This window comes from Sebastes fasciatus, chromosome 4, assembly GCF_043250625.1.
Source record: "Sebastes fasciatus isolate fSebFas1 chromosome 4, fSebFas1.pri, whole genome shotgun sequence".
Taxonomy (NCBI): domain Eukaryota; kingdom Metazoa; phylum Chordata; class Actinopteri; order Perciformes; family Sebastidae; genus Sebastes; species Sebastes fasciatus.
The window spans coordinates 23284157-23309506 of NC_133798.1; the positions used below are offsets into that span (position 1 = coordinate 23284157).

Genomic DNA, 25350 nt, shown 5'->3' on the forward strand with positions numbered 1-25350 from the left:
GGTCACCTGAGATATTAAGCAACGGAGTCCAAAGAGTTTGGTTCGGTTGACCAATCACAACAGAGCGAGCCATTTGACCAATTAGAACAGACTGGGCTTTTCAGGCTGGGGAGTGGTGGGGGTGGGAATGTAGTACTGCAGTAGTCATTTCAAATATTTAATCACGATTAATCACGTGATTGTCCAATGTTAATTGCAATTAATCGCAAATGAATCACGTACATTTTTATCTGTTCAAAATGTACCTTAAAGGGAGATTTGTCAAGTATTTAATACTCTTATTAATATATGAGAGGACAAATATGCTTGCTTTATGCCAATGTATGTATATGTTTCTTATTGGACAAACATGACAAACTCAAGCCCAACAGGCAACAACAGCTGTCAGTGTGTCAGTATGCTGACTTGACTATGACTTGCCCAAAACTGCATGTGATTATCATAAAGTGGGCATGTCTGTCAAGGGGGAGATTCGTGGATACCCATAGAACCCATTTTCAGGTCAAGGGACCCCTTCGAAAAAAAAAAAATGTAGCGTAAGTTTGGAGCGTTATTTAGCCTGACAAGCTAGTATGACATGGTTGGTCCAAATGGATTCCCTAGGTTTTTTAGTTTCATATCATGCCAGTATCTCCGCTCTAGCTTTAAAACTGAGCGTTTATGCGTTAAAGAAATGAGTGGCGTTAAAACGAATGTGTGTTAACGCTTTATTATCGTGACCTTGTGAGGAACTTCTGTTTGCCTATCTAGTATCTACCCCTGCCTACATTCTGATATTACTGTTGTCTAGCATGTTAACAGTGTTACAATTTGAACTTGGAGTTTGAATTATTAGAAAATAAGGTAGAACAAGTCCTTAAAGCAGCAAGAATGCAGCCTGTTGAAGTGTCCTCTAGGGAGACGCTGCGTACTGATGGGACACTCTGGAGCTGTTGTCAAGCTGATAAATGTCCCTCTGGCTCGGCCAAGACAGTGTCACAGAGACGTTAATCAGCTGACTGTGTCCCCAGGCGTCCCACACCCACGATGCCATCTCTGAAGCAGCCCAGCTGATGAAGGAGGCCGTGGACGACATCATGGTGACTTTGAACGAGGCGGCCAGCGAAGGGGGCATGGTCGGGGGCATGGTGGAGTCCATCGCCGAGGCCATGGGCAGGGTGAGTACGGTTTTTGTTTGTTTTGATAGAGAATGCATGTATGTGTGTTAATAACACCTCATGAGAAGTCTGCTCAGGTGGTTTTAAATGGATTTCAGGTTGACACTTACTCCCCATCTCATTTGTCTGAAGGCGAAATGAGCTTTCCCTCTAAGAGTAATTCCACGGTGAGTGTGTCCTTGTCAGTGACTCTCATTAGTCCAGTAGATGACAAGTTTTAAATCCACAGGCCCACTGGTGATGTTAGCCGTCACTCATCCTGCTGGGGGACATGTCACTGTGTCGACAGCACAGTTGATAATTGACAATGATCTGCTCGCGCTCACGCATATACACTTGGCTCAGATCTTATCCTTCATTTTTATTTTTCTATCTTTCTGTCTATTTTTAATTTTACCCTCAGCTTAAACATAGGAGAGCAACCATCATTAAAACTCCATTAGCATATATAAAGTGGAACCATTTTACAAGAATGCATACATAAGAAAGGTTTATATGTTCTCACTAATGGCTTTTTAATTGTTAAGAAATTAAATATCAATTAACATGTTGTACTATAAAAAAAAAAACTTGGGTTGCCAAATGGTGTGCATCCAATACTGGTATTAATAACGTAGCCCGATTTATCTTTGTAGCGGCCTCTTAAATTAATCACCCTAAATTTGGATTATCCCCTACAATAATACACTCTCTAGATGAAGCCTACATAGCGTCAAGGTCAATTTATTAATGACTTACTAAAATTTGCAGTTGCAGACAAAAGTTTATTGTAATTTAGAAAATCCAAAACTCTTTCATCAACATCCATCAAGTTTGCCGTCATAATGTGCTAAACTGTACAACTGTACTAAGACCGATTCTTGATTTTGATACCGATATTGATATTTGAGAGTTCAAAAATCGGATAAGTTTAATGTATTTATTTATTTTTTCAACATAAACATGCATTTTGATAAGGATTTCTAAAATTTGGTTATCAAAGAATTGTGACCAAGATAGTTACTTTTTAGTTGAAAAATACAATTGTCAGTGCTCTCTGTTGGACAAACTGTATAATGGAGACACTGTTAATAAATCATATCTTTGGCATTTCTGAACTGCAATTTCTTGCTACTTATCAGCCAACACACATGATATAGATAGCTTTACGATAGTTAATATTGCACCATATATTGTTCCAACAGATTTAATGTTTTGGCTGTAGTTTGGTCTGTAGCCATCTTCCAAAAATTAGAGGGATCAAAAAGTCCATGCGAGGGGTCCAGTAGTAATACCTGCTGCATTGGAAGGTGATCAATCAATGTGATCCTTCACTTTTTTGTACGCTGATACAATCTAACAAAAGCTCCTCATATTTAACATTTTAATATCTTAATACGAATCCATAAAACATTCATAATAAATACAGAATGTAGAATAATATAATGCAGGAATTCACAGCTTCTTACTGAAGCTTTAACTAAGCTATTAGACCAGGCCTTTAAAGGTGCAGTGTGTAGTTTTATTGTAAAATGGTACCAACCTAAATTAAAAGTCTCATACAGTAAATTGGAGTATATAGTGTAAAAACACATAGGACAGCTATGTACTATGGATATATTCGTACTAAAGGGTTGTTGTTCACAGCTGGATGAAGGAACACCTCCTGAACCTGAGGGCTCGTTTGTGGACTACCAGACCACCATGGTGAAGTTCTCCAAGGCCATCGCTATCACTGCGCAGGAGATGGTAAGTTATTCATGCCTGACTCTGTGTGTTTTCCATTACATTTCCAATCTACAATGACAATATTTGTCAGTAGAACCAGAGAAACATTAATCTGCCGCTGCTGATGATGTATGTTCTCTCTGTCGACAGATGACTAAGTCGGTAACCTGCCCTGAAGAGCTCGGCGGCCTTGCTTCTCAGGTGACGGTGGACTATGGGCAGCTAGCGCACCAAGGACGCCTCGCTGCAGCCACTGCAGAGCCAGAGGAGGTGAGAAGCCACGCTCTCTGTCCTATGGAGTACGTGGGGAAAATGACATATGAAAAATTTAACACATCAAGCCGTATATCTTTTTGCAATCCCGCCCCTGAAATGTCAGACTGAAATATCAGCTTACTGTAGTTCTGCATTTTACACCAAAAATGCTTTCGGCTGTATTCACTCACACACTGATCAGAGCAGATGTGTGCTGTTCTTTGAAATGACGCCCCTTCCTCAAGGCTGCTCCCGACTTTGTGAGATCAAACAGAAATATACCCCTCCTGAATCCATCGCTCTCAGCACCCACATAGTCTTTTTTTTTCTTAAAGCTTGTCTGTGTAGTCCAGAAGACAGCAATGTGTGGAAACATTGCACTAATAAGCACACAGCTCTTATCAATATCTTGTATATAACAGGCTGCTAAGATCCCTGCTGGTTACCATAGCGACATTGTGTCTCTACAAGTCTAAAAGCCTATAGTGATGCTCATAATGAAGTACCACCCACCCGTGAATCTCTGTCTGTAAATTAAAGGTGTAGTGCCAGCGTTCCCTCTCTGAGGGTGCTTGAAATCATTTTTCATCCACTCCGTTCGATAAGAGACATGCCAGTTTAGGATATGATCGTAATTATGTAGCACAGTGACACAAATGAGAAGATGGATGCAAGTCAATGCCTGGTTATGCTTTACAGGTTGGGTACCAGATAAAGACACGGGTGCAAGAGTTGGGCCACGGCTGCATCTACATGGTCCAGAAGGCTGGAGCCCTGCAGCTCAGCCCCACTGACAGCTTCTCCAAGAGGGAGCTCATCGAGTGTGCCCGCGCAGTCACCGAGAAGGTAAGCTTTGTGGATGGGAACTGGTGCAGCATCTTTAACTCCTGCAGTAGGAAGCTTTATATATATCTTGACTTTTTAAAGGAAGTCTATTTCCCATCTCTGCTGTTAGAAGTTTGGAAGTAGCATTTGCATTTTTATTGAAATATTTTTCATGCATCTCTCAGTACAGTTGCTGTATATATATACCTATTTAAATAAAGTGATAGAGAACATATAGGTGTGTGCTGTACTGCAGGATTTAAAAAGAAGCAGTTCAGGTGTGAATAATTGATTACTATACTGTAGCTGACAGGTATGCTTTGTATTTTAATTATTATTCATTAGGTGTTAGGAGAGGGAATCACCAGAGGCTGCACGATTCGATATTATCACGATACTTAAGACAGGATGCAATGTTATTGGGATTTAAAAAAGTTTGCGCTATGCTGAGTATTTCAATAAGATATATCGCGATTTATTACCTTTTTTCAACTGCAAATTATTCATCTGTTTTATTATTATATAGAGGCAGTTTTCACTTTGTTCATCTCAGAGTTTTCAATCACATACCTTGAGGTCAGAGGTCAAGGGTCCCCTTTGAAAATGACCACATTTTTCCTCACCAAAATTGAGCGCAACTTTGGAGCGTTATTTAGCCTCCTTCCCAATTATCTAACATGACATGGTTGGTACCAATCGATTCTTTAGCTGTAAGACTGACCCCACTACAACCTCTGAAAGACAGAATAGCGGTCGGATCCACCAGCAGGCCATCTGATTGTTAAGACGTTAATAGTTTATATAATAAAAGATCGATACTTGACATCCATGTATTGATAAAATATTGCCAAATATATCACAGTACTTTGCTGTATCGTGTTTTTCCCTCACCCCTATTATAGTAGTTATTAATAAGGTTCAGCTTTAGCCTTAATGTTGAACTAGTATAGAGTCAGAATAAGAATATAAGGTTAATGTGTGTTACTATAGGTCGTAATAACTTGTGCTTTACTGTATTATTTTACCAGTCATGCAGGTCATGAGAGCATGCTCTCCTGATCACCCTCATACTGTGCAGGTAATGATAATACTAATGTCTCCCCGCTGCGACCCTGGCAGCAGCTAGCCACGCTGCTCACACATTAGCATTCCTTTCCACTCCGAGGCTATGATTTGATTCAGGGCTCATACCAAACTTGAATAATTTGCGGTCTCACGTTTGCTGATACGTGAAGCCTGTGCCTCGTTGAAATGTACCTCTCAGGGCTTTCCATTTGTTTAGGAGGGATGGGCAGACGGCAGTCTTCAAGGGAGATGCGTGATTTGCAGAGTCAGCCTCATTGGCTTAATGTGATTGTGCAGCAGACTCTGATTTGATGCATGTTTAACCCTGCTGTCTCCCAGCTCATCCAGATCTTTCACTCTAAACATTTACAACCTCACTCACCTGATTTATAAAGGCTCCGTCAACATCCTACAGAGAGCAAAAGCTGCTGGTTAATCATTAAAAATATGCACGGCTGACAGAAACTAGGGTTATTTTTAGCTGTTTTTTTACACCTCTGAAAACAGCATGTTTGAAGGACCTCTCTGCATATCTAATGCTATTCTTCACATGTTCTAGGTGTCCTTGGTGCTGTCAGCACTGCAGGCGGGGAACAAAGGCACCCAGGCCTGTATCACGGCAGCCAGCGCTGTTTCTGGCATCATCGCTGACCTGGACACCACCATCATGTTCGCCTCGGCTGGAACACTCAGCCCTGAGAATGAAGAGTCATTTGCTGACCACAGGTGCAATGACCTTGACCAAGACATGATGTGAAACCTCAGAACATGGGGGTTGCAGGTCTATCGCAGCCTCGATCGGTTGGTTTGTTTGTGCTATTGTGTGACTTTGGTGAATCCGAACTAACCAAAGCGCGAGGTAGATTACAGTTTTTTTCAATGGAGTCTGGTTGCTTTGGCGAGAGCATAGATAACGGCTTCAGTTCCTCATCGGAAACATAGACTGTATAGCTGTCTCACAGCAAGGTAAACCGGCGAAAATATTCTAAATATAGCATACACTTAAACTGATAATACATAGTACATTGCTTTGTTTCTGTGCGGTAACTCCTGTCTGTTTCTCCAAACTGGGGGCATGACGACTTTCATCTACTGTAGGTAATACACTGACTATGGATACCTCATACAACCCCACTTCAAAACACCTGAACTATCCCTTAAACGTGTGCTATGAGTTAACTTACTGAGATTACAGTTGTTTTTACACTGCGACATCAGAGCTCCCTTTTTCTTTTGATGACTCACTCAGCAGAAGTGCAGTTTGCCAATAAATCTCAATATTCAGATGTATTTCACATAAGGAATGCAAATTGAAAATTGTCCTTACTAAACACACATTCTGTCAGAAAAGCAACAGCTTCCTTTCATATTGCCGGTGTTTGCTTGTGTGTGTGACTGTGGAGCAGATTGTGACACAATGTGTCCAATGCGTCCCTCAGGGAGAGCATCTTGAAGACAGCCAAGGCGCTGGTGGAGGACACCAAGCTGCTGGTTGCTGGAGCCGCATCCAGCCAGGAGAAACTGGCCCAGGCTGCCCAGTCCTCAGCCAAGACCATCACTCAGCTCACTGAGGTGGTCAAACTGGGAGCGACGAGCATGGGCTCTGAGGATCCCGAGACACAGGTGATGAAAACACATTTACACTAAAGATTGTGTAATACAAACACAGATGTTTCAGCCATATGTAGTCACATTCGTACGCCGTTATTTTCTAGCAAAGCTCTGTTATTACTTTTTAATTCAGCTGCACAGAGCTGTAACCATCTATTATAACCCATTATCATGATAATATTCTGTAATATTAGTCATCTAAAATGAATGTCTTCTATCTTTCTGTACACCCAGCATCTGTGTAATTGCAGTTTCATCTGATACACATTGTGCCTCCTCTGTGTGTACGCCTCTATCTCTGCCCTTCACTAAGTCTGAAGTATCATGACTAGGTGGGAGTGATAAGGGCTGCAGTGTTAAATCCTCTCCCCAGGGTGCTACTGATAAACCTATACTCTGACCATTGTGCCGTATTGATTCCAGCTCTATCTCCTCAGGTGGTTCTGATAAACGCGGTGCGGGATGTGGCCAAGGCTCTGGCCGAGCTCATCGGTGCCACCAAATGTGCCGCGGGGAAACCAGCCGACGACCCGTCCATGTATCAGCTGAAGAGCGCCGCCAAGGTAAAGGAATACACCATACCTGTCATATCTTGTTTAACTGTGTATTGATTTCAGTTACGCGAGTCTACAATTTATTATTCCGCTTCTGCTTCCTCACTGAGAGGACACTGCTTGTAGATATGCATTCTACAAATGCTCTCTTTGTATTATTGCTATGTTTGGTTTGACATATCTGGTACCACAACATGAGGCTTTTTCTAAAGAATGATATGACAGTCCTTATCAGGGTTTGCAAGGTATTTGCTTTTTCTGTCATATCTGTATGTGGGACCAGACCCATCACTAAGATGTACATTGTGTGCATGCATTTGTGTGTGTGAGAGAGAGGGTTAGTATGCTTTATCTGTAACCACAGGACTCCCTCTATTGTGACTGTTGAGACTAGAGTAGTTTTTGAATCAGCTTGTCTGTCAAGAGCTGATCTAAGTGAAGCTTCAAGTAAAGCTCATGTCAAGGCAGTTTTATTATTCATATAGCTCAAAAACACGAGTTTGTGCTTTACAATCTGTGCAAGACAGCCTCTGTTATTAGTAGAGCTGTCCTCGCACCAAAGAAATTCTTAGTCTAACTCTGTAAAACTGAGTTTCTCCACAAAGAATCACACAAAAGCACCACTTTAAATCTTGTGTTAACCAGAGATGTGCTCTTAAGTTTCTTGGAAATAAGTCATTCAGAAAGCATGAAAAAAGCATGAAAAATGACTAATCAACTAAAGAAATCTTAGTCGACTGAGACCAAATCGAACGTTTAGTCGACTAATCGACTAAGAGAGGGCAGCCCTAATTATTAGATCTCACATAAAATACTTCAAAGTAGGGCTGTCAAAGTTAATCTAATATATATAATAACACATCAACGCAAATTCGTTTTACCACCACTAATTTCTTTAACGTAACTTGTGATTTTTAGCTTGTTGCGAAGGAGGCTAAATAACGCTCCTAACTTGCGCTAAATTTTGGTGAGGGAAAAACTGGCATGGCCATTTTCAAAGGGGTCCCTTGACCTCTGACCTCCAGATATGTGAATGAAAATGGGTTCTATGGGTACCCACGAGTCTCCCCTTTACAGACATGCCCACTTTATGATAATCACATGCAGTTTGGGGCAAGTCATAGTCAAGTCAGCACACTGACACAACATATTTTTTATGCTAAATGCAGTACCTGCTTTGTGTTGTTAATTGATTTCCAATAATAAATATATACATACCTTTGAATAAAGCAAGCATATTTTCCCACTCCCATGTTGATAAGAGTATTAAATACTTAATAAATCTCCCTTTAAGGTACATTCTGAACAGATACAAAATGTGTGATTAATTTAACCATGGACAATCATGCAATTCAATATTTTAATTGATTGACAGCCCTAATTATAACGTGAAACAAATGGGTGAAACCTCCAAACAAAAGAAACATACAGAAGAAGAACATACAGACATGCAGTAGGTGGCGTATGTACAGTACAGAGTAGACAGAAATAGCAGTCGTAGAATTACATCCTGCAGAAACAAAGTTACAACATGAAATCAATATAAAAGTTATAATATGAGGTGTAATATACACTAAAGCAAATGCAGTATAATATAAAGTAAAAATTAGGTTTTAGAGCTTCAGACAAAATGTACGTTTATCTTTGGTTCTTATGGAGACTGAATCAGAGACAAGATGTTGAGCAACTTCCAGGTGCCGCCGAGGGCTGGGAGAATCTGGACGATACATACACAAGTTGTCATTTTACTCTCGATCGTCATGACGACTGTCACACTGCTGAAGAATAAAAACTGGACATAAGACCGTTTGCATCTAACTTCAGTGCTGCTGCGTTCATTTGAATAGAGAGTGTCAGAGACTCAGATACCTCTGAAACAAAGATCTCCTAGTCTTCTCCTCAATTTATGTATTTATTGTTCTCACAACTATCATCCCAGGCACAGCTTGTAACTCTAACTGTTGCGTGGGGTTTCTTATGTTTTCTCATCTAAATGGAATTAGGGCCACCCATGGACCTAGTTATGTTGACAGATTGTTTCTGTTCCTCCAACATATGGTGACCTCCAAATGGGACCCCTCTCAAAATCCTGGCGATCATGTTGCTCGAATTCCTAACCTAATAATGTAAACTTTGCTGAATGACAGAGCAGAATGTGTCACCATGAATAAAACTTGATTTTCTTCCAGCCTAGGTGTCAGTGCATATACTGTAGTACAAGCAGTAAATCATCCACTTTTAATTTGAAATGCATCCCTCATTCTTTCATCAGCAGCTGATGTCTTTCATTTTCATTAGAGAAGCACCTTCAACACATGTAACCATTATTCACTGTAATGGAATCAGTGAAGGAGGAGGCTGAAATAATTGTGTAATGTTTTACAGCTGAGGAGAAAGAGCTCCACCTCCTGGTATGACTCTAAGCCTCATCTTGCCTCCCTTTTATTTGACAGGTCATGGTGACCAACGTGACGTCTCTTCTAAAAACAGTGAAGGCAGTGGAGGATGAAGCAACTCGCGGGACGAGGGCACTGGAGGCCACCATTGAGTGCATCAAGCAGGAGCTGACAGTAAGAGGCCCAACCTCTTCTCTGTGGTCTTTTGAGAGTCAACCGATGCGACACGGCCTCTTTGCAAAGCTGGCTCAAAGAGGGTCAGGGATATCTATGTCTATTATTCTGAGCATAACAGGGGAGCTATTTGTTCTTTTTCCTTTATTATCTGTCCAGCTCCTTCCCTCTCAGCCCCTGCAGGTTTTCTCACAGCTCTTATCAGCCTCTGGGTAGCAAGCGCAGGCAGAGTGAGAAAGATGAAGATTTCAGGAGCTTGTATTTTTGTAATTTACTGCTAATCCTTATCAGAGGACCCCCAGCCCGAGAGGAGGCTTTACCAAGAGCTTTCAGCCAAATTCAACACAGTCTACCTATTATACAGCTCAAGATGTCCTGTGCGCCTCACTTGTTTACGTGTGCACTTCCTAATTTCTTCTCTTAAGGCCCAGACACACCAAACCGACATCAAAGAACTAGCGGCGACGAGGGCGACAATTGCGTCGCCTCACATCACCTGTATCTTTGCTAAACAGATGCACTCGAACACACCGCAAAGACTACAGCCAACGGCCGACTACCACATACGTTCTGCGCCTGCGTGAGAGAAAATAACTCTCCACACAGGCAGGTAGCGTCAGTCTGTATTCGTCATTGAAAAAGGGAAATCAGAAGACCGAGAACTGCAGATATACAAGCCGTTGTTATGAATGAATGGACCAAAGCAGCGTTTGCCGACCGTTTTCACACCTCTCTCACTCACCACTTAGCTTCATTCCAGATGGCCGTGTCGTTGTGAAAATATCTGTGTATTTGAATGATCCGATGAGATGAAGATGAAAAATTAGCTGTGTGCGCTCTTTACGTGTTTGCTTGCTTTCCTCACTTCCGTTTCTCTTCTCGTGCACCGATTCAACATGCTGAATCAGCCTGGTGTGTCAGGGCCTTTAGAATATTCCCATGTATATTAACATCCCTGAGCCCCTGTTATGTCTATAATCCAACTACCTGTGTCTGTGGGTCTTCATCACGTCAGGTGTTCCAGTCCAAGGACGTCCCAGACAGGTCCACCACACCCGAGGAGTTCATCCGCATGACAAAGGGCATCACCATAGCAACGGCCAAGGCAGTAGCCGCAGGCAACTCTGCTCAGCAGGAGGACGTGATCGCCACCGCCAACCTGAGCCGCAAAGCCATCTCCGATATGCTGGCGACCTGCAAGGTGCTAATCCACACCGCCCTGCCAGAGCAGGCCTCACACAGACATCACAGGGCTGCCAGGGAACATGTGAGCTCGGCCTGCTGGGAGCAGATAGGACTGGAGAGTCTAGTCTGCTTTATGGCTGCTCCCGCTGGTCGTGACTCAGTCACTTTTCAAAGTCATGCAGCAGAGCATCGGGCAGGATGTCCTTCAGTGACTGTAGAGAAAAACCGAAGGAATACGGTGCAATAGCATCGTAGGCTATGCATTTGAAATTAGTGAATAATTTGAGTTTTTATTAGCCATGATTGTGATTTGTGACTAGATAATCTACATATCAGAGACCTCTCATGCACATTTTCACTTAAATCTTAACATTGAAATGTAATTTTTGTGTCCTCTTTTTAAATTCACCATGCAACATTGTTTTCTCACCCCCCCCAGCAAGCAGCGTGCCACCCAGAAGTGGGCGAGGATGTGAGGAGCAAGGCCCTGCAGTACGGCTCTGAGTGCACAACCGGATACATCAACCTTCTGGAGCAAGTCCTGCAGGTTAGAGTGAGACAGTCACATGTCTCATGAATAAAGCATGGAGGTGACTTGCATTTGTATGTGAATTTGTGTGTAGCAACAGTGCGGAAGAGTGGATCCTGGTATTTACTATTACCAGTCACAGGTCTTATCTGCAGGATTAAATCCTCTGATGCTTGAAAATTCTTTCCTGACTTCCTGTCAGTCATGCTGGAGTTTACTGTAGCATCACTTCAACTAAAAGAATAAGGCTGCTGATATTCTAATGTGTTTCTTATTGTCAACAAATCCCACAAAAATACCAAAACCAACAACAAATTGATCTTACAAACAAGTATTATCTGTGTAGCCAAAGCCTGATGTATGAACACTCTCTGAACACACCCACATTCTGTACACAGTCCTGGTGCTCTAAATGCTGAGGGACAAGACTTAAAACAGTCCCGAACAAATGCACTGTTCACTCCTGTTTGAGTAATGTTTACTCAAAATTTCATTGCCCAGCTGTCTTAGGAAATTACTCAGCCTTTTGTTGACCTGACGGAATAAATAGGCTTAGGGTTGAGTGCCACAGTCAGGGGAGGGAAGTCTAATACGCTGTTAGTTTAGTTCTTTTCTTGAGGCTTGTTATCAATAAGAAAACTGTAGAATAATGTCGCCTCATCTCATGAATGATTACCAGTCTTCACCAATGAATGACAAAACTGAAGACTTGAAATTTGCATTATGCCCACATCACACATATGCCTGTAATCACAATCATCTTAGAAATTATATAAGATATAACATTTGTATATCTTATCCCACTGTGTACCCCTACAGAATATCAAGGTTATAATAGTTTAGAATTTTCAATTAGTTTTTATTTTATTTTAGTTTTGACTTTTTGATTTAATTTTTGCTTTATTTAGTTTTGTTAGTTATGTGTTTGCTAGTTTTTAAATTAGTTTCAGTTTTCATAAAGGTTTAGTTTTAGTTTTTATATATTTAGTTTTTGTTTTACAGTAGTTTTTTGTTTGTTTTTTCTCCTGGAATGTCAAGTCCATTCAGTTTATGCGGTTCAATGTCACAAGAGTTGATGGAAATTTGGGTTGTCTCCATTTTTTTCGGTTGTGATATATTATAGCTAAAAAAAATAAAACTGAAATTAATTTACTTTCATTTTTATTTTATTTCTATGCATGTTTTTTTTTTTTGTAACCTTGGCAATATCATGTCAGTATAGTTTCAGTTTTTCTTAAAGGATATGGTTTTTATTTAGTTTTGGTTAATACAAAAAAAATGTCACTTCTTATTTTTTTTTTTAGTTTCAGTTTTTGTTTACTGTAATAACCTTGCAGAGGATTTGATTTAATTTCTGAGCATATTGTTGCATAAATCTGCATATTAATCAGCTAAACTTATTTTCATTAAATTCCTTAGTTCAAAACATTCCCCATGCGTCATGTCAAGACAAGTGTATTTCCAGGGCAACAGTTGCTAATTGATGAACTTAATTAATTATCCCACTTACATAATTAGTTTAGAGTACATCGTGTTGATTCTGGCAGGACATTAGCCACTAAAAGTACCTTGTGTTGTAATTTGTGGTCCTGTATAAAGAGTGTGCTGTCGCTACATTGCCAAGTCCATTATTAGTGTTGCCAAGTTCTTTTTTGTTGAAAAGTTACAGAACAGATATAAACGATTTTCACTGGCAGCCGTGCGGATGTTAGAAGTAGAGTTGCACTCTCGTTCATCTTTACATCACATTTACTCGTGCCTCTTCTCTTGTTCGTGTGTCTGTGTGCGTGTTGGTGGGCTCTTGTATTCTCAGGTGCTGCACAGGCCCATCCCCGAGCAGAAGCAGCAGCTGGCCTTACACTCCAAGCATGTGGCGGCGTGTGTGACGGAGCTCGTCCAGGCAGCTGAGGCCATGAAAGGTGAGGCCACACACACTCTGTCACACATTCTTACACAACGCTCACAAACAAAAGACAACCTTTAGTTACCGGTGACCCCATTCTGACTGCTTATACAGACCAATGGGCTCACGAAAGCTATGTATGTTTAGTATTCCAAGTGTTTATGGTGACTTATAAAACATTACGGTGTTATTTTATTAGGAGACAGAAGCTTGTGTGCTGTCCAAAAATTGTTGGCAGCAGATTTAGATTATAAATTGACTGTGAGACATTATAGCCACCGCAGTGTAAAACTGGGAACGCTGAAATTGCAAAATTACAGTCAGTTTGAAGCAAAGGGATTTCCATGAGGAGAGGAGCCAACTCAATTTCATAAAATGTAAAAAAAGAAAAAAAAACATGACAGGATTGTGGAGATGTTAGAGATTAGTCAAAGGAGTCCTAATCCCCTTGTGCATGAATGATATTATGGTGTTATTGAGTCAAGCCACCAAACCTGTCTGCATCCGTAATAAAGATAGGTCATGAAAATCACTTCAGAATATTGAAATCGTACCGTAGAGTGACTGCCGTGCAAATTGCTCCAAATTAAGCTCTGTAGGTTGGTTATGACAGCGAGTGTTTCCTATAGAAGCTGCACCGCTGCATTTGACAGCAGTAATAGATTGTGTTTGGATGAGAATTAGATTTCAGCGTATAGCCCGAGACCCAGCGGGGCTATCCACTTCACCTCTCTAATGCCCCATGTGCTCTCTCCCTCTCTCTCCCCCTCCCTCCCCCTCCCTATCTTCCCTCGCTGCCTCAGATGGAGGTAAGTGAGATATGGTGTGTTTTGTTCCTCCGGATCACCTTTCATAGAGTCAGAAGGGGGGTAGCGGAGTGGACGGCTTGGGGTGGGGGTGGTGGGGGTGCAGAACAGATTTCCCCAGAGCTCAAACGTAATCTATGAAAACATCGCTCCATCTGCTTTACCAAGCTGTTCCCAAACAGCTCCGTTTTATGGGCACTTAAAAACCTATAAAAAGACAATGATCCATCAAATGTGCATTTCTTCTAACTTTTAGTTTATCTTATTTAACTTTGAGGCATTACCGTCACACTGCAAACAATTCGTTGTGAGTGTGTAGAGCTCATGGGCTTTGCTGCAGCTGAAGAAGATGGAGATTTAGCATCTCTGTGAAGAGTAATTTTCACATAAAATAAAATGTTATCACTAGGGGTGTAACGATACATCGATCTTGATCAACATATTAACTCAATGCTTAACGATCATCTTTAAGATACGCCTTTATTTTGACCTTCACATGGCACGTCTGTGTCACCATTTCCGTCCAAGCGCACCTCCTTCCTACAGAGCCCAGTAATAAAATTGTCAAATCATAATCTAGCTGTTTTTTGTGAGTTGATATAAATGTAACCGATTGTGTTAAATGGTCATATAATATTGTCTCGTATCGATCACAGGCCCTTGAATTGAATCAAATTAAAATCGTATCATGGCAGACTTTGTGATATTGTCGATTATTACACAGCTTTGTTGAATACTCATTTCTGATTGCTCAATCACGGCGTTCTACGGTCTGTTATTTCTTTATAGCAGAGCGTTGCTATGTATAACAGACCGTTGCTATGGGCGCAGTTCTGACCTCGGACTCTGAAGGACCGTTTTTGTGTCAAATTATTGATTTCTTAAGTAAGTAGCCGTGTAATAAGTTGGATAATGTACAGCTAGCGGGTCATTGTTGTGAAATAAACCACTTCAGTGTCCACCGCCACATTGTCCTGTCAGGGTTTATTTCATAACAATGACCGGCTCGCTGTACATTATCCCTTACATATTACATTGTTGTCCAAAGACTCAATATAATATCATATTGTGATGAAGCTTGTGATTTACACCCCTAGTTATCACCAGAATTATTGTACCGGTGTTTACTTTGTGATAACCTACGTCTATGTGTTGGTCCCTTTCAGGCTCAGAGTGCGTGGACCCCGAGGACCCCACTGTCATCGCCGAGACCGAGCTCCTCGGAGCAGCAGCGTCCATTGAAGCTGCAGCCAAGAAACTAGAGCAGCTGAAACCCAGAGCCAAGCCCAAGGTATAAGTGCCCCCTCTCAACCCTTCCCACCCACACAAACCCACACGCAGCCTTGCTGCCATTAATCAGCAGGGAGGCGATGTGGGCCGAACGTAGGAAAAAGGTGACACTGACTTTGATGTGGAGTCATCTTTTTTCAGTGACTGAGCTGCTATCTCGTTGTCATTAACGGAGAAAAAGCGTTTCTTCCTCACACATACCGTGTTGACTCAGACAGCTGGTCCGGTGAGCTAACATATGATGCTCGGAAAACTTTCTTCAAAGGCACTTTCGGACATTATTTTGAGTTGGGTTGCCAGGAGACGCAATTACACTGCTGGGTGCTCAAGCTTATGTTGGAAAGAGTTCAAATGTGTGATGAACTGTTGTGACCCTTTCCGAAAGAGAGGGCCTCTGTCTTATTGAACTTATTTGCTTTTGTTTTATTGCAGTGTTCCTCATTTCTAAACTAAACTGAGGGAGGTTTTTTCAGCCTGTTATTCGTCTCCCCCACCCCACCCCACACACACACACACACTGTGGTGTTGCCTAAACAACTTTACCACATAATAGGCAAAAAAATGGGAGATGGTAGTCATAGTGCTTTTGGGAAGTGAAATGACTTTTCTGTTGTGTTTGTGGTGTGCTACTGCATGATTGTGTTGTTTGTTTTTCTGTCTCTGGAGACTGGATAGTTGGATCTGAGTCCTTTTCCTCCTGTGCCTGTAGTGCTTTCCCCCTTTTCTATACCTCTTTATTGTACACACAGTGATCGTCAGTTCACCCCTCGGCCTGTATGATATAAATGAAAATATATTTAGGTTACCCCACTTTAAATAAAGCCCACATAATGCTCTGTCTCATACTGTAATTCCACAGCTACAGACTGCATTTATGAGAACCTTTGTGTTCATGAAAGGGGATTAGTGAGCGAAAGGCTTTACCTCTTTTCAGACGTCAGTGTCTCCCTCTAGTGATCTAATAGGAAACAAGCTTTACCAAATAGCTTTTAACGGGGGTAGTACCACTGAATCCTACTACGTTTATTCCCTCATATGAGGACAGTTCAATTGTTATTCATGAACATGCCTTACTATCGCCTATTGTATATTCAGAAACTACCTAAAATATTTCTCCATCCATAATCTGTGTTCATATTCTGTGCACACATGATTATTGCTCAGAGCGATTATTCATTCCTGCCTGAAAGCAAGTATTGTAGTCCACAAAGTAGTCTGAAACGTTTCAGAGCACCATATATGATCTTTTTGAAATTATGATAATGTTCTACCCTTAGTTTTTTTTTTATTCTTAGAGGCATTAAAGGGATAGTTCGGGTGTTTTGAAGTGGGGTTGTATGAGGTATTATCCATAGTTAGTGTATTACCTACAGTACAGTAGATGACGGTCGGCACGCCCCCAGTTTAGAGGAACCAACAGGAGTCAAAAATCAATTAGTTTAAGTGTAAGCTATATTTGGATTATTTTCACTGCTTTACCTTGCTGTCAGACAGCCCTTTCTTGCGGGGAACTGAAGCCATTACATCCATCTATGCTCTTACCAAAGCCACCAGACTCCATTGAAAAAAACTGTAATTTTACTTCACAGAACACAGTGGCTGCTGGTCTACCGCTGCCTCAATTGGTTAGTTTGTTTGTGTTATTGTGTGACCTTGGTGAATCCGAACTAACCAAAGTAACACAATAGCACAAACAAACTAACCGATCGAGGCAGTGGTAGACCAGCAGCCCCTGTGTTTTGCGAGGTAAAATTACAGTTTTTCTCAATGGAGTCTGGTTGCTTTGGCAAGAGCATAGATAGCAGCTTCAGTTTCCCGTCAGAAACATAGACTGCATAGCTGCAAGGTAAACTGGCGGAAATATTCTAAATATAGTGTACACTTGGGGGGTGGGCCTTTCTTTTAAGTGGCTAAAATACATTTTGCTGCTGCCCCCGTCCACAACACCCCACTTCAAAACACCCGAACTATCCCTTTAAGTCTTTAAAATAGCCCATCTGAAACAGGTGTTATTTGTCTGAGACAGCTGGGATTCTCCTTCGTCCTCCTCTTTACTCCCTCTCTTCTGTGCTCCTTCTTCGTCCCTCCCGCCCTATAAGGAGGGAGAGCTCCTCTGCTCCCAGCATGCTCCCTTGCCCTGCCTCAACCCTCCCTCCCTCCCTCTCTGAGCCGTTGTAGACCTGGAAGCCTTCTCTGCAGGGCTCTGTCTGATATGTTTGATATATTAGGTTGTTATTCAGTCCAACTATATATCAAACATATTCCTACAGTGTCCCGCCCTGTCTCCAGCCACGTGTGCCTTATGTGTTTATGGAGCTCTGTGGTCAATCACATGCTGTTGACTGCTGACGCTGTTAACGGTCTCTGAACTGATGCACTGGAATCTTTATAACGGTGTTTGGGAAATGGGACATCATGTTGTGCTTTTTGTGAAAGATAAAGTCGAACATTATACTCGAGGTAGTAGCTTGAAAGCACTGAGGTCATGCACTCAGTAAGTTGCGAGTTTTAGGAAGCTGTAGGGGGTTACATGCTACAATAAAAATGTAATACTTGGTGGGTATTTTATAGGCTCTGTTTTATGTTCTCTGTATGCAAATTCTACCTCTGTTAGGCCTATTAATAAATAATATAAAATATTCAATATTTCCCCACCAGAAGTTTATTCCTGGCAGTGTACTGTAGTGTTTAGGGTGTGTTTGAAACAGCACTAAGAGCAAGTATTCTCATCCTCTTGTAACTTAAGGCCCACGTCTGGTTGTTAAAAAAATTCCGAGGACCACCTTCCCAAATAAATGAGAAAAAAAAGCCATAAAATGACCAAAATAAATATTCTGCTTACCCTCAACCATCACTGCCTGCCATTATGAATCTATATTTAATGTATTCAGTCATTTCCCCACCACACGCTTTGGAGCTTTTACTGGCGCAAGGTCGCCTCCAATGTCACTTTTTATTCCTCCTACACTGGTATTATGTTTTTGGTTTGACCGCCCGTACCAACGTGATATCTCATTTCTTATAAATTTGACATAAAAACGTCCACTTGAACTCAAGGATGAACTGATTAGAATTTGGCGGTCAAAGGTCAAGGTAACTGTGACCTCATGTCCATCCCATTCTTGTAAAAGCAATATCTCAGGGACGCCTGGAGGGAATTGTATTACATCTGGCACAAACATCCACTTGGACTCAAAGATAAACTGATCACAATCACATTTTTGGCCTTAAATCAAGAATTTATATGCTAATTATGATCATTTAACATGAATGTCTAATGGGATAAAATGATAAAGTGATGACATTTTGGACGGACATGCATGTAAACTGCAACTTGACTGGTTGGCAGAGGCATACAACCGCGAGGCGGTAATTCTAGTTCATTTCAAAAATCAATTGTCACTGCATCCGAGGGAACTTTAGCTAGCTAACAGTTGCAAAACACGTTTGTATCTAACGCAAACCTGATAATGTGTCGTGATTGGCGTGGTGATATTGAAACGTAACTGGTGATTGTAATTATGCTCTGTTTGAATTACTACGGTTTTTATTCATGTGAATTCTTGAGTATTTAGATATAAAAATAACTAGCTTTTTAAATTACCCATAAAATATATATTTTTAATGTAATCTAACCATTTGGTAGTACCTCCACAGCCCACTAAATGGAGCTCTGAGGCCCACCAGTGGTTGAGAATAGCTTATTCAGACCATCACGTTGGGGAGTCAAATTTACAGAGAATACAGTTGAACATTTATGACAAACTCCACATACGTTAATACAATTTGAATCTTTTTTCATGATCTTAGTATTTATAAAGTCCTGGTTACGGCCCTATTGATCTGGTGATACAGTGATAAATATCTTTATTTATTGTAGGATATTATGGTAGTAAGTCTAAATTAATATGTGGTTTTACTTTCAGCAGGCGGATGAGACGCTGGATTTTGAGGAGCAGATCTTAGAAGCAGCAAAGTCCATCGCTGCAGCGACTAGCGCTCTTGTTAAATCTGCATCAGCAGCTCAGAGAGAACTAGTGGCTCAAGGCAAGGTCAGTCAACGCACCTACTCTGACATGCAAGATTCTGTACATTACTAATAATATAAAGCAACATGCACATTATGTTTTTTACCCAATGTCAACCTCAGGTGGGATCCAATCTAGCCAATGCAGTGGATGACGGCCAGTGGTCGCAAGGTCTCATATCGGCCGTAAGTTCCCTTCAGCACGTTTACAAATATAAACTTTTTTAATGTGACCCAGATTAAAACAAAATCTTGCTGTAGGCGCGTTTGGTAGCCGCGGCCACCAGTAGCCTGTGTGAGGCAGCCAATGCCTCAGTGCAGGGCCACGCCAGCGAGGAGAAGCTCATCTCTTCAGCCAAACAGGTCGCGGCCTCCACGGCTCAGCTGCTGGTGGCCTGCAAGGTGAAGGCTGACCAGGACTCTGAAGCTATGAGGAGACTACAGGTAACATAGTTTTAACTCGTCCATGGAAACTGTGTGCATATACAGATTATGTGCTAACTTTGAGATGATCTGTTTGAAGGTTGCCGGGAACGCAGTGAAGCGCGCGTCAGACAACCTGGTGAAGGCGGCTCAGAAAGCAGCATTTGACAAGAGTGAAGATGACAGCGTGGTGGTGAAGACCAAATTCGTTGGCGGCATAGCTCAGGTGAGACAAACTCCTGAGAAATGTTTATGCGAGACCTGGAGCATAAATCATTGCTATTGTGTGGTTTGCCCTTTTCACTGTGTTTTTGCACCTCTCGCTGATGTGTTGAAATGCCACAGTCGTTCCTCTGAAATCGTGATGAGTTGCTGTGATAAACATCCCATCAGCCTCATTTCAAAGCTGTTTACCAGGTTTACCAGACAGCCACAGCTGCAAAACATCACACACATTTTGAAGACTTGAGAACTGGCTTCCTTTTCATCTTTGCGAAGATTTTTAAAGTAATTGATGAGTGAGTGTCTCTTTTTCTAAACTCCAGGGTGCCACAGGAAGCTTTACTTTTTATCTTGATTGATTGAGTTCCAGTTTCAGTCGGTGGTGCACCCCAGCTGGGCGTCAGTGAGGCTCACTGTCTCATTGATGTCTGATCGTTGTCGCTCTGAGGGGAGCTTTGGACGACGACGTCTCTTTAACCACTTTAGACTGTGATTTAACCAGTTTTTTGTTTTTAAATGATAACAGTATTATCCTTACTATTATTATTCATTTTTATTCTAAAATCAGTTTATAAAATATTTAAATTTGTTTGATGAACTTCTAGTGGTTGACAGCTAATACAACAATATAGTACATGCAGAGCAAAAGTTGTCATGAAATTACCTTTTCAAGTTTTTGCTGTAGTGATTAAACTAGGGCTGTCACTCAATTAAAATATTTTATCGCATAATGGTTCATAGTTAATCATGATTAATTGCAAATGAATCACACATTTTTTTTTCTGTTCAAAATGTACCCTAAAAGGAGAGTATTTAATACTCTTATCAACATGGTAGTGGACAAATATGCTTGCTTTATGTATATGTATGTATTTATTTATTATTGGAAATCAATTAACAACACAAAACAATGACAAATATTGTCCAGAAACCCTCACAGGTACATTTAGCATAAAAAATATGACTATGACTTGCCCCAAACTGCATGTGATTATCATAAAGTGGTCATGTCTGTAAAGGGGAGACTTGTGGGTACCCATAGAACCCATTTTCATTCACATATCTTGATGTCAGAGATCAAGGGACCCCTTTAAAAATGGCCATGCCAGTTTTTCCACGCCAAAATTGTATGTATTTTTATGTCTCCACGCTGGCGTGGCCGGATGCATTACGTTGTCGGTTTGTCTGTCCGTCCGGTCCATTCTTGTAAATGAGATATCTCAGGAACGCCTTTAGGGGAATTTCTTCAAATTTGGCACAATCGTCCATTTGGACTCAATGATGAACTGATTAGATTTTGGTGGTCAAAGGTCACTGTGACCTCACAAAACACATTTTTGGCAATAACTCAAGAGTTCATATGCTAATTCTAACAATTTCACACAAATGTCTAAAAGGATAAAGTAATGAAGTGATGACAGTTTGGACAGACATGGATGTAAACTTCAACTTGGAGTTAACAGCCTGTGCAGTGTGAGCTACTGTGCAGCTATTGGTTTTCCATATCAAGCTATCCACAGGAACGGGATTATGACGAATAGAAGGCACATTTCTCTGTCAGCTGTTCCCGTTCTCCTCAGATCATCGCGGCTCAGGAGGAGATGCTGAGGAAGGAGCGAGAGCTGGAAGAGGCCCGGAAGAAGCTGGCTCAGATCCGACAGCAGCAGTACAAGTTCCTGCCCAGCGAGCTGAGGGAGGATGAAGGCTGATTGGCAGACGGGGCCGTGAGCCGCGATGATGACACCCTCTTCTTATGGGGAGATGTTGCCGACGTACGATCGGCTGCTTTGCTCTCATATAACCGAGGAATATACAGCACTTGAAACAGGCCTGTTTGGTGAGAAAAACAAGTGCCTGTGCTCTGTAGTGTATTTGTGTGCGTGTATGTGCGTGTGTGTGTGACGTGTGTATGTATTTGTCAGTGAACGGCATTCAGAGGTCAATATGGAGGAGGTTGTTACAGTTGCCACTATAAGCAAGTCGACACAGTATGGTAAAGTTGTATGATAAACCTATCATTGCTTTGTGAGTGTTACTGCATCATGAGCATTACCGACTGTTACAATCACGATTCGAAGATGTTAACGAATGCAGAAATCCTCTATAATCACTGAATGTTCTATAATTGTTGAAGGTTTTAGAGCAAATAGAAATGAACTGATGATATCTCTGCAACTGTGCAGAACAAACCTAAGGGTCCATAGCTTGTATTCTAAATGTAAAAAACCTGAAGGGGGTTATAAAAAAGGCAGCAGGGGGATGCCTCATATCACCACTGGCTTGCATGCACCATAATGTCTATACATATCAACGAAGCTACTAACCAATAGAGTAGTATAGCGTGGAAAGGCACTTGTATTTTACTAATAAAAATGTGAATTTGGGGTTTGCTGTTAAACTAGCAAATCTTTAGAAATCAAGGATTAAACTATGTCATCCCATAGACTGTATATAAAGATGGATGGCATGACAGCTCCCCAAAAGTGAAGCCAAAACATCTGGATCGCCCCCTAGTGGCTGGCTGCAGTATAGGTCTTAAATCCCGCCCCCTCCATAAAAAGTCAAAGTACATATCAAATAAATTTTTCCCAAAGATGGTTTCTGTCATTTTAGGTAGTTCTTATCACGCTGATGTATGTTCAAGTGTTAATTTTCTGATAAGTTTGGTTTTAATTAGTTATTTAATTCTATAAAAAGGGGGTGAGACATCATGATTGACAGCTGTGAGTCTCTCGCTGACAAGCTGCGTCCGTGCTCGGCTCGCGATTGGTTCAGGCGGGTGACCTCGATACCGCGGCTCCATCGCCCGATCACTGCTGTGCAAACTCTGGCTCCAAATGACGTCAAAATCTCACGATGGCAGCTCCCGTATCCGGGATATTTTGTGGAAATGGAGACGCGTCGTCCATCTTTATATACAGTCTATGTGTTGTCAAGCTTGACGCCAAACAACGAGGGGGTTCTGATTAGAGTAAATAAAAAAATAACAGGCCGACACTAGATATAAAGATATTTATTCTTGGTGGATCTTTTTCTTAAAGAGCAAACAGGTGTTATTCAGAGACTATATGTGACCAAATATGTCATGCTGCTTGTACATCATGTCGTCAGTTCTTCCCTCACATACACGGAGCTGTGTAAGGAATCTATGTTTACATTATTTGTTCTCTCTTGTCGTCATGTTTTAGTTCCTCTCCCATTAACACTGGCCAGATTGTGTTCAGGTACCCACTGTACTGTACACACACTTACACACACAGATAGTTATATTCTCCACCACTAGTCACTGCCCTGTCACGGTAAAGGCATTTTCACTTTAGACTGACTGTCTATAGCAATACATTACACTGAATATCCTGGCAAGGTAATAATAACGAGAGTCTGCGCTGTTATTGGTTGTAAGATTGGTTTTGTGCAATGATGTTTGGCTTTGGGCTCTTGAATGAAACGAGCATACGTTATGCACTGAAGTTGCTCATAAACATACGCACTGAAGACGGCAATTTAAAGCTTCCATTAATATTAAATGTAGGACGTTCTCCTTACAAACTAGAAGGAAATAGCTTCAAACTCTGATTGAGGAAACTAATTCAACGCTTTTTTTCCCCTTTCTTTAGTATATTAATGTATAATATATTGGAAGCAGTTCATCTCCTCAGTCTGTCCATGCCAGTGTCTGGACTGCATTGTGTACTAGTGCCTTATGAGTCTGCCCTGCGAGCAGCTGAAGATCGGGCTAAGTGGGAGCCTGAGCCTTGTCCTCTCTGGATCAGAACATTATGCCAGTCTAATCCCCATCGGGGTCTTTATAAACTGTCACCTAGTCCTTTGCCATACAATACAATGCCTTGGCTGGTGGCCTACTTGCCTACAATATTATAATGCTGATATAAAAGGGCATCTGTGGATACCTTAGGATATAGAGACGATGTTGGGAGACTAACACTAGACTGCATTCCATGAGCATGTGGCAATTTATGTTTGAAGTAAAAAAAAGAAAATGTTGAAATCATTATGCCAAGTCTCTCTTAAATGTTGGACTTAATTACTTCCTTGTTTCATTGTCTAACCACTATTAAAAAATATATGTTTTTATCAGTAAATGTAAGAATTACCCTGAAATATATTGTCTTACTGATTTGTCCGAGTATTAACGGAATTTAGGAACAGTTACTAGCTCTGTTATGAATAGGTGTTGTGCTTTCTTTAACAGACTGCATTATGATTTGATGCTGTATGTATTATATTTATCTGGTCACAAAAGTATTTTTTGTATTCACCAAAAAATAAAGAGTTTCAAACAACCAGTACCGTTAAGATTATTTTGTCCTTTTTCACAGTCAGTGAATGACTAACAAAAAAAACAAAGAAGTCATCCTGCATTCTTTCCAGCAGATGTCAGTATTATCCTTCATAGTTCAGTCAGAGGGATCAGTGGATGTTTGGAGAAATACAGTATGCACTAGTGGAAGAAGGATTGGCAAAGTTAGCCTGACCAAATATGGACATAGTGGATGTGCTTTTTTTTCTCCTGGGTCACAGACCAGACGTTGAAGTATGCACTGATTCCCATTTAGATGTTTTGGTCAAGAATGAGAGTTCACATTCATTTTGCACTCTGGGTTTCACAGTTACACTGCGAAAAAACATGTATTTGGCTGTTTAGAAGTAGCCTGATGTTGACATGTTATTAGTCTGCTTCTGGCGATAACTCAGATATGAGCTTGGCCCTTTTGTCCTCAGCTGATTCATTTCACTCTGAAGCTGCTCCTCTTTCTGTGTCAGCAGCATGTGAGGGCAGAGTGTGTAAAGGATGGTTAGAGGTGGCCAGCACAATACACTGAGTTGTCCTAATGAACACCATATTTGGTTGTTTGAGTGTTTTGGTCTCATGCAAGGCCAGGCCACACAGTGGAGAGGGGAAACTGAAGCCATGTGTTTAACTGGGAGTGCCCATCCATTTACTTCTCACCCTCTCTCTCCCTCCAGTCCTGAAGACTATAGGAGGATGTTTGTCTGGTTAACTTTGGCATTTGTGCAAAGCAATCAAAACCTCAACAGATGAATGATGTAAAGCAGAGACGTGGGGTGGTTGAGTTTTTCCTCTTATTGTCCTGAACTCTGATTTCAGACAGATTAGTAAACCACTCTGTTATAGCTATAATCAAGTTTTCCACAAAGGTCCTGCATTTATAGCCATTTTCTGCAAAAATGCCATTTA

At 41.3% G+C, this 25350-nt stretch overlaps 1 protein-coding gene across 3 annotated transcripts in view; it reads left to right on the forward strand.

Moving 5' to 3' along the window:
• Positions 1 to 24433, forward strand: part of tln2b (talin 2b) — a 106555-nt gene extending 82122 nt beyond the window's left edge. For all 3 annotated transcript variants that reach the window (XM_074632926.1, XM_074632924.1, XM_074632925.1), the window contains exons 41-57: positions 1011 to 1157; positions 2784 to 2885; positions 3015 to 3134; positions 3819 to 3965; positions 5569 to 5735; positions 6449 to 6632; positions 7058 to 7183; positions 9628 to 9744; positions 10760 to 10945; positions 11369 to 11476; positions 13272 to 13377; positions 15334 to 15458; positions 19384 to 19509; positions 19608 to 19670; positions 19746 to 19928; positions 20008 to 20133; positions 21710 to 24433. In XM_074632926.1, coding sequence (XP_074489027.1) covers positions 1011 to 1157; positions 2784 to 2885; positions 3015 to 3134; positions 3819 to 3965; positions 5569 to 5735; positions 6449 to 6632; positions 7058 to 7183; positions 9628 to 9744; positions 10760 to 10945; positions 11369 to 11476; positions 13272 to 13377; positions 15334 to 15458; positions 19384 to 19509; positions 19608 to 19670; positions 19746 to 19928; positions 20008 to 20133; positions 21710 to 21838 — 2262 coding nt within the window. In that variant the 3' untranslated portion in view covers positions 21839 to 24433. The remainder of the gene's footprint in view (positions 1 to 1010; positions 1158 to 2783; positions 2886 to 3014; positions 3135 to 3818; positions 3966 to 5568; positions 5736 to 6448; positions 6633 to 7057; positions 7184 to 9627; positions 9745 to 10759; positions 10946 to 11368; positions 11477 to 13271; positions 13378 to 15333; positions 15459 to 19383; positions 19510 to 19607; positions 19671 to 19745; positions 19929 to 20007; positions 20134 to 21709) is intronic.
• Positions 24434 to 25350: the final 917 nt, after the last annotated feature.